The following is a 10233-nucleotide window of genomic DNA, read 5'->3' on the forward strand; positions in this document are numbered from 1 at the left end:
CCATATGTTGTGTGTGTAGAGGTAATATGAGTGAGTATATGTAAAATTCATCAACAAGTACACTTAAACTGAAGGAGTTTGTTTTAAACACATTGTGCTCCAATGAATTTTATTTATTAAAAAAAGTTTGTTGTATGGTAGACACGTCTAATCAATCCAAAAAATGTGTTGTATGAAAAGAAAATCCTTGTCAAAGTAAAAAGAGAAGAAAGTGACAATTCAATCTCATTTAACATATAGGTCACAAATTCTAAATGAAACAGTAGGAAATTAATTCTAACACTCTATTTAAATAAACGCACATGACTAGGATAAGGTTTATTGCAGGAATAATTCAACAGTAGAGAAATTCTATTAAATAATTTATATTAGTATATCAAAATATTAAGCCATATAATGCCAAAATCACATTCAATAAAATTTACCATCTATTCTTGATATTTTTAAACCCTTAATAAAATAGGAATAAAATACATCTTTATCACAATAGGAAATACTGCAGCTTGACACACAGCCTCATACTTTATGGTGATACTATAGAGATTCTCACAGCAAGAGCAAGACATGAGTGCACGATACTCACCCACACCATTACTTAACATTCTGAATATTCCTCCAATACAAGAAGACACAAAGAGAACTGACTGATATATAAAGAGGAGAAACTGTAAAATTCTTTGTTAAGTAACATAATCTTCTACCTGGAAAAAAACGCAAGAAAATCAACTCAAAATGGAGCTTTTAAAAACTATGACTAATAATAAAATACATGTACAAGAAAAAAATTGGTTGGTCTATATATCAGTTATGACTATTTAGAAAACTGTAACAAAGATATTCTAATTGCAATAACAGTAAAACTTAAAGCACTGGGGAGTTTTTTAAATGTCTATAATTTAGATGAAGATAAGATTTTCTGGGAAATACATAAAAAAGACTTGGCTAAGTAGAGAAATGTACCACTGTTTGAGGGGGAGTACATTATAAAGGTAACAATATCGAAAATATAGCAATTCTTCACCAACGTTTTTATTTCTAACCAAAAGGAAAGTTTTATTCAGGTGGGAAATTGGCACAGTTTGTATAAAGTGACATTGAAAGAAAAATCAGATAAGAGTAGCAGAGAAACAAAGAAGAACAATAGTGAGACTTACTCTATCAGATAATTAAATATATCATGAAACTGAAATCATTAAAACATTATGGCAGGGTGAGCAATGTAGCTCAGTGGTAGAGTGCTTGCCTAGCCTGAGTGAAGCGCTGGGTTTGATCCTTCACACCACAAAAAACAACAACAAAAGAAAGAAATAGGCAATGGAACAGATTAGAAAACCCAGATACAAATAATAATTTGGTTTACAATAAAAGGAGCATTCAGAGGAGAAAATAAAGAAATGACAAACAATCACCAAATGGCTCTCAGAAAACTATTCCAGAAATAAATAAGTAAACATTCTCATTTATTACCCTATATCCAAATTAATCATAAATATACATAGTTGATTTGGGCTCTAAAAGAACCAGAAGTCATACATAAATGTCTGATCTTAGAACAGAAAAAGCATAAAATCAAAGTTAGAACTAATAAAGGTATGAATGACCTCACTCTGTAATATTTTAAAATTCTGCCCATCAAAAAACACCTTAAACAAAGTCGAAAAGCAAGTGACAAACTGGTTAAAAATATTTGCAAGTTATCAGCCTAGAAAGAGCTGCTATTCCTTGGTAGACAATCATCATAGCAAAGAGAAGGATCATTTTAGTCCAGCTTGTCTTTGCTTTTCCTTCACACCATATTTAGCATATGTAGATATTTAAAAGTACCTTCTAAATAAATTAACAAATTTTTAGAGTATCTAAAGAGCTCTCACAATCCATTTAGAAATATGTAAACACATTGAAGATAAATGAATAGTTCATGGGAAATTAAATAAAATAATAAATTTATATATTTTTTACCTCACTAAGAAAGTAGAACGTATTAGAATAACAATGAAAATTATTAATTGATCAAATAATAGTATTTTTAAATAGTATTCCCATTTGAAATCATGGGAGACCCAGGTGTGGTGGTGCACACTTATAATCCCAGCACCCGGGAGGCTGAGACAGGAATACCATCATGAGGCCAGCTAAAGCTACATAAGTGTGTTCAAGGCCAACCTGCACCCTGTACTACATAGTGATACCCTGTCTCAAATAATAAAATAAAATAAAATCATGGAACATGAATAATGACTTGAAAATTAGAATATATTGCATTTTAAAAATCACTATACAAAGTAGTATGTATGGTATTGTCTCAATTTTATAAACAGTTACATGTTTGTAAACATACTCAAATATATGACTCTAAAATATTCAAATACTACTTTACAAAATATATAAAGAAATGAACCTACAGTGTAATTTACAGTATCTGATATTTAACCTTATTTTAACAGTTATAACATTGCATCACTAAACAATCTCACTTCTTTTAATTTGCAAACCTGACAAAATTGTCCCCATTAACATCTATCAGAGGTCTCTGTATGGCATAATTAACAAAAGGCCCCTTAAAAGAAAAAGAGAGTTCAAAACTTCCTGGAAAAGACAACTGCCTCTCTCCCTGGCAGTCATTTGGAGATAATCTCACCAAAGTTATTATAGGTCATGAAAATCCTTATAGCAATCAAAATTGGCCTTTATATCCTTTCCTTGATTAAAAAATACTCAAGCTATAAAGAACCCGATGTCTACATGGGTGCAAAGGACTTGTAAATCAGATATTTTTAAAATAAACATGTGAATACAAACATGTATTTCCTAGATCTGTCTGTTCAGGGGTCCCTGAAACAATCACCCACTGTAACAATAAGCACACCTTGCAGTGAGACCATGGTTTTGAAACTCCATTCTCCCATAAAAGTATCAGTCTCTTTGGAGTTGTTCCGGGGCTGTGACAGACCAAATACAAGATCATACCAGATGGGAGCGTGTCATAAGACTATGGGAGTTCTAATAGCCAAAGCCTGAAAGAGTCTGAATAACAAAAGTTAGGGCAATTTAAGCAACAAAATAAAAAAGGATAATACTGGATTGTCACCGACAAAGTACAGTAAATATCCATATGCTCATATTGACATAAACAAACAACTGAATGCATAAATAAATGGGGGAAGGTGTTAGCTCTTTCTTACAGAGTTCCAAATAATACATGTGGAAATAATAGAGACTACAAAATAATCTTCAGACAAACTCCACAGTAATAATTTTTGCAGGCAAGATCTGCTTACAGAAACTAAAGTCAGTGAAGAAACTTGGTAAACACCACCTTAATCAAGCGATGAAGGTTAACCTCACCAGTGATAACACAAGCAACACCGCATACCTCCCTGATGACTCACTACCATCTCTTCTTGGGAACTCATGCCAGAAAAGCATAACTTTGATATAATCATAAGAAAACCAGGCACTGTCCCAAGCTGAGAGACATAAAATAACTGATGGGTATTCTCATCAAGTGTCAAAGTCCTAAGGAGACAAAGAACAGAACTCCACACCATGTGGGAAAAAGATGTGGTTGGGGGAACTGATGAAATTTAAGTCTATAGTGTAGTGATATGGTAACAATGTTCATTTCCTGGCTTTGCTCATTTTTCTCCAGTTGGTTTCTCTGCAAAGTTGTTAATGTTAAAGGAAACAGAGTAAAAGCTGTACATGAGCATACCATTATTTTTGTAACTTTTCTTTAAGTCTAAAATAATAGGTTTTCTAAACCCTTAAAATGCCCTATGGATAATCCTGGCTGTTGGTTCCTTTTTCTTAATTTAAAATAGCAATAGAACCTGTAAAAAAAAATTTTAATGTGCACAGTGTTAACTTCTCTTTAATTTAGAATATTTCATTTTTACCAAGATTGTGAGTGTGTAATCCCACATCACTCTTCACTAAGGGCAATATTAAAGCAGGGGTAATCTCCCAAGAGCTTCTGAAGCAGGGAGAATTTTCTACTGCCTTCTCTTTAGGAGGAGGCTGCCAGACTAGACTGCTTTCTAACTCCATTGTCAGCTTTAAAAGATCTAAATCACTTTTGCTGACAAGGGGCGGAGCAACCCTAAAGTCAATTGCCTAAAGAGCTTCCCCTCATGGTTCCCACATCATGTACTTCTGTGTTCCCTCTGCAGGAAATGATGGACATTGTCAAAGCCATCTATGACATGATGGGGAAATATACATATCCTGTACTGAAAGAGGATACTCCAAGGCAGCACGTGGATGTTTTCTTCCAGGTGAGTGCACACACCTGCACACAAGCTTCATGCCCAACTTAGATGAACCAATCATGACATCTGACCAAGTGGTTTGTGTCCAACCCTGTTCTAAATATTATAGGAAACAGAAAAGAATTACAAGATATGTTGTCCACTAGGAATAGATAATCATATGAAGCAGATAATTTTACACCATAGCACAAATGTATGTTATGTTATTTGTTATAAATGGGTATTAGACAGCTACAAATTCCATTAAAATTCTTGAGGGATCCAAATAAACTGAGAAGCCTTCATTAATCACTTTGTATAAACGTTGAGTATTTGTATCTGGGTTGTAAGGATGTCAGCCCACTCAGGGAACCCAAGGGAGATTTTTGAGGGTGAGGTCCCAAGGTTAAAGAACACACATGTGCAAGACATCAGCAACAACAGCAGGCAGCATGGAGCACAGCAGAGCACAAGAGTGAAAGAGTGCAAGAGCCCAAGAGCTGCCTGCATCTTTATTGTATAATTCTTATACAAGTTGTTATCTCATATTTACATTCTTACATAGTGCAGTAACCAGTGCATACACGTTTATCTGTGCTAAGTCACGGTTACATAACGTACCCTCTGTCCACCTGTGGTAGACAAGCAGGGTCATGTCCTCAGGTGTCCTTAGATGCCCTGAGCTTTGAAACAGTCTGAGTGGTTTCTCACAACGGGGAAATAAAATTGGAAACTACGGTAAGGCCAGAATGCATAACCTTTAAATGGAATAGTTCAGGCTTTCTCTGGTAAAGGATAAGTAGCTACTGTTGATCCTTGAGTGGGGGAGCAACAGCATCATAGTAGCAATTTAGTAAAATGTTACACTAGCAGTCAGATCTCGCTACTGGGTAGTCAAATCTTCTCACTTTGCAAATGGGAAAACAGAGGTCTCTGACTTGTCAAAAGCTCACACAGTAAGTAACAGAGAGAGAATGGGTACCTCCCATGTGCAGTGTTCTTTCTGCCAAATGGACAGTCTAGTACACAGTTTAGGGAAGACTATGCTATGGTTTAGAAATGGTTCATGTTCAAACCCCCCAGAGGTTCATGTGCTGGAGCCTTGGTCCTCAGTGTAGCAGTGTGAAAGGCAGTGGAACCTTTAATGGATGGGGCCTATTGGAAGGTAACTCGGTCATTGAGAGCATGGCCTCTGAAGGAATTAATGCTGTAGTCCTTATAAGCATGAGTTACTGACAAAGAACAAGAGTGGCCCTTCTTCACTCTGGCTTCCTGCCTTGTCATGTGATCTTAGCCACATGCACTCCCACCATTCTGATGCCATCTTCCATGACATACTCACCAAAGCCAAGCAGAAGCTGGCATCAAGCTCATGATGCTCCAGATCTGTGAGCTAAATAAACATATTTCTTTGTAAAGTACCCATCCTCAGATATTTTATTATAGCAACAGAAAACCAATTAATACAACCTGTGGAGATGTTAGAATAATATAGCGATGAGATGATCTGCAGCTAGTCTTTGATTTAAGGAAGTTCATCAGGGTCAAAGTGCTATAACCAGGGCCCAGCTGTAGTTGTTTGCCAGTGAAAAACCATCCTAATTTGCAGAGCAAAGTTGGTTAACAAAAAGCAAATTTGGGGGGGTGCAAATTATAAGGTTTTTAAAAGTGCTCCTCCCTATTGTGTCTTTCAGAAAATGGACAAAAATAAAGATGGCATTGTGACTTTAGACGAATTTCTTGAATCTTGTCAGGAGGTAAGAAAGAGATCACAAGGCATAATATCTCTAAATCTGGAAAGAAAATCTAGGGCTTGGAGGCCCAAGGAAGGAAAGGAATGAGAAGCTACACACAGCTGTCACCCCTCCAATCAGCCAAGCGCCACAACGCCAGCAAAGCCTCAGAAGGCCACCAGTCTGCACTCCTCAGCCTGGTCTGTGGTTAGTTGTGGCTCAGAGCAGGCCTGAGCAGACAGCCCAAGCACAGCCCCAGAGATTGTGAATACCCAGAGAGGTCTCTGTGAAACTAGAGTTCCCAACTGGGCAATGCTGTCATTTTTCTACCTGGTTCTGGCTTTATGCCCCACGCCCAGCCCTCAAGGAAGCAACTAGGAAAAAAATCTACAGTTGTGATTCTCAAACTGTAGTGTATGTGAAAATTGCCTACAGTGATGATTCTGAAAATGTGTATTTATTTCTAGATCTGGATTTCAGAGCCTCTAGATCTAGGGTGGGGGTCTAGAATTTGTCATTATAAAGCAAATGTCTTTGATCCAATGTTATAAAAACTTTAATGTGTAAACTAGACTTCCTCACTATATTATTAGAATGCAGATTCTTCCTCCTAGGGTCTAGAGTGGGGCCTGAAATGCTAACCCTTTCCGAGGAGAGGCTGGGGTTGCTTGTTCTTCCATGATACTTTCATTAAGTCTCATAAGTGTATTCATTCCAAAGTATCTGCCAGAGACCAAACTAGAAAGCATTCCTTCATCTACTTTAGATAAAGTAATGTGCATACCTCTACCTTATTTCAGAAAGATATACACTTACTCTGAGCACCACCCAAGAACTGAAACACAGAGACACAAGTTATTAACATATATTGAGCACATTGTAATGGCTCAGGCACAATACACAAACATAACAACAACTCTACAGGGTAGACGTCCTATATGCTGTGTGAGATTCACAGTATTTAACAACCAAAATAGACCACTTTTAACTGCCGTAGAGGATCTCTGCTAACGTTAGTAGTAACTTTTCAGTTGATGAATGTCTGGGTGGCCCAGTGATCGTGGACAGGTTACTAATTAGAAAGTTAATTAAGAAAGGAGGCTGAGGTCAGCAGCTTTTTACCAGGAGGGTCAGAAATATTTAAGCATTTAATCATGACAAACTGAAAAGCAACATTGAGTGCACCCATTTTCATAAAGAGAAAACTGAAAGACGTATGACTAAGACCAAAGTAAATGAAAGAGATGGAAACTAAACTCTATAAATCTAATTTTAAATACCATGTCTAACTAAAGTATGCTTTCTTCACTTCGCTTGCCAGGTGAGAATGTCTTTTAAATCAGTTTAGTTTCTCATAGTAGCAGTTTCTGCAATTACTCATTAAGCCATTAGTTCATTTCTTACATACTAACCTACAGGTAAATATTATATTCAAGGGCTTTTTACACCTGAAGAAACAGAAACACAGAGAGATTAAATAACTTGTCCAAGGTAACACAGTTGATGTGATAACTCCGACATTTGAATCCAAGTTCCCTGACTCTAGAATCCATATGACTAAATGTAATAGTACCTCCCTGTTCTAGCAACTTATAGATTTCAGAGCCTCGGTATCAACTGTCTCTATTGATTTTTCTCTATCATGGGTCTACTTTCTATTTCTTTAATTTGTTTCTTAAATTATTTTCTTCTTTCTGTTTTCTTATTTTCAAAATTCCAGACTTTTCTTCTTCCCCAGCTTTTTGAGATGAAAACTGAATCACTGATTTTCAACCACCTTTTCTAACATATAGATTTATATCAGGAGCAAATTCCCTCTGAATACTATGTTAGCTGAATTCTGCTTTAGATCCCACAAATTTTGATATGTCATACTTCTGCTGTATTTTAATTTAAAATATGTTCTCTGATGCATGGATTTAGAAGTGTGCTGCTTATTATGCAAACATTTCAGGACTTTCTACATTCAGTACTTACACCTTACATAATACATGGTAGAAAAATATAAAATAATAGACATACAGTAACAAAACCAATAAAACCAGGAAATCTCTTTTTGAGGAAAATTAATAGAATTGATTAGAAAGAGAAAACTCAAATTGATAATGTCAGCAATGAGAAAGATAATGTCACACAGGCTTGACTAGAAATAATAGCCGTTATCTAAAAAGTTTGACATCTTATATGAAATTATACATTCCTCACAAAATAATTTATCAAAACTAACAAGAAAAGAAAACCTACATACTGTAGTCCTATGTGTGTTAAAGATATTAGATCTATAATTTAAAACTTTCCTCCAGAATAAACATCACAGGTTCAGATAGCTTCACTGGCACATTCTTCCAAACATTTAAGGAACAAATGATATTAATTTTATACAAACTCAAGAAACAGAGAAAAAGGAGAAACTTCCCAACTTGATTTATGAAGCTATCATAACCTTAATATGAAAACTTACAAGCTTAGTTTAACAATCAAGAATGACTCAGTATAATTCATCACATTAATAGAATAGAAAAGAAAGTATGATCATCTCTGTAGAGGTAGAAAAAAATCGTTTCACTCAATGCAATTGCACAGAGCTTCTTTTAAAACCCAGCTCACTATTGTACTGGATAATTTGTTTTTATTCATCCCTTCTTAAACCTATAAAAGTGTTTTGCTTTGAGTTGATCATTTTCTAGTATTCACATCCCTAATTGCTTGTGTCTGACACTGATGTGGACTTCCTTCTGCCTAGGAAACCATGCTTGAGGTTTGCACGCCACCATTACCAAACTTCTCAGGCAGCTGCTGCAGATCCCTAACCATCCTCTCTTTCTTTCCTCCCAGGATGACAACATCATGAGGTCTCTCCAGCTGTTCCAAAATGTCATGTAAATGGGGACACTTAGCCATCCAGCACTCAGAGACATTGTATCTTAATACCTTGATCTTCCCTTGTTCTGATTTTACACACCAACTCTTGGGACAGAAACACCTTTTACACTTTGGAAGAATTCCCTGCTGAAGACTTTCTATGAAACCCAGCATTCAGTGGCTCCATCTCTGACCGTCAGCTCTTCCTTTTCCCTCCTCTTGAGAGAGACACAATTCGAGTCTGTTTTGGAAGCATGCCCATCTCTTCACACTGCTGCTCCATGGAAGGTCCCTCTGCTTGAGCTTAAACCGTAGTACACAGTTTTCTGCTTACATGCCCCCAACCCACTGCCTCCAAATTAAGCAGATTTTGTTGAATTTGGAACCTGAGGACCTGAGCCAAATGCACACCATCCTCTGATGGCCTCCCAAACCAATGTGCCTGTCTCTCTTCCTTTATGGGAAGAAAGAGTGTTACACAGAACAATTAAAATCTACCTTGACTAGTCTGGGGGAGGCAGCACCTAAACCTGTAGAATAGGACTGAATTACTAAGCATGGCATTGTCTGATGACCTAAACTGCCCGTGTCATTCATTTCCAAAGGTGAGGATTAATAATTCTCCCACACTAGCATCTGTGCTAGTAATGCAAGTTGCAAGTCTCTTAACATGCCCAGGAAGAGAGCCATTGCCCAGTGGTCTGTAACTCCTCTCCATCCCCTGCCCAAGCCCATCACTGCATGTCCCTCCCAAAAAGCCCAGAATGCCTGCAAATTGCTGTAATTTTATACCATGTTCTAATCAATAAATAGAATTATTTCTTACACTCTCAATCATTTCTTCCATGACTCCATTGGGCAAGAGAGCTAAGCAGTAATCATTACCTCTTACCTTAAGAAGGTTAGTCCTTGAATTTGGCTTCCAGTTGTTAGTGCTTCCTTTGTACCAGGCATTGTGTGAAGCAGTGACACCTCTCCCCACACCCCAAAGCATCCTAAGCAGCATCCAATTCAAATGCAAATATTATGACACAGGATAATGCAACGCCAGGACAAGGCCCTTCACAGCATCTCCCTCTGATGACAAGGTTGCCACTCCTAAGACCTTGTAAGGTGGGAAGCATGGAGCCCCATGTGGTGTGATTGGGGATACAGAAATGGAAAGGTGGACAGTTCCTCCTGCTGAGGGACTTGGAGTTTAGGCTTTGAGTGACTTCATCCGTAACTGGCAAATGATTATTTAAGCTAAACACCAAGCATTCGGGTTTTCCTGTTTTCTATCCTATTAAAAGGATTAAGAGCTCACAGTAACATTCTTGGAAGGAAAGCAATTTGCTGAACCTCCATTATGTAGCAGGTGCTTCCCTGGGTGCTTTGATTACACTGCCTTA

The 10233-nt window shown here is 37.1% G+C and overlaps 1 protein-coding gene across 3 annotated transcripts in view; it reads left to right on the forward strand.

Annotated features, from left to right (window-relative positions):
• Positions 1-9676, forward strand: part of Kcnip1 (Kv channel interacting protein 1) — a 363204-nt gene extending 353528 nt beyond the window's left edge. For all 3 annotated transcript variants that reach the window (XM_005376317.2, XM_005376316.1, XM_005376318.1), the window contains 3 exons: positions 4170-4274; positions 5942-6004; positions 8816-9676. In XM_005376317.2, the coding sequence (XP_005376374.1) occupies positions 4170-4274; positions 5942-6004; positions 8816-8863 (216 nt within the window). In that variant the 3' untranslated portion in view covers positions 8864-9676. The remainder of the gene's footprint in view (positions 1-4169; positions 4275-5941; positions 6005-8815) is intronic.
• The last annotated feature ends 557 nt before the right edge of the window (positions 9677-10233 follow it).

Source organism: Chinchilla lanigera, unplaced genomic scaffold (genome assembly GCF_000276665.1).
Source record: "Chinchilla lanigera isolate Chin_1 unplaced genomic scaffold, ChiLan1.0 scaffold00007, whole genome shotgun sequence".
NCBI classification, from domain to species: Eukaryota; Metazoa; Chordata; class Mammalia; order Rodentia; family Chinchillidae; genus Chinchilla; species Chinchilla lanigera.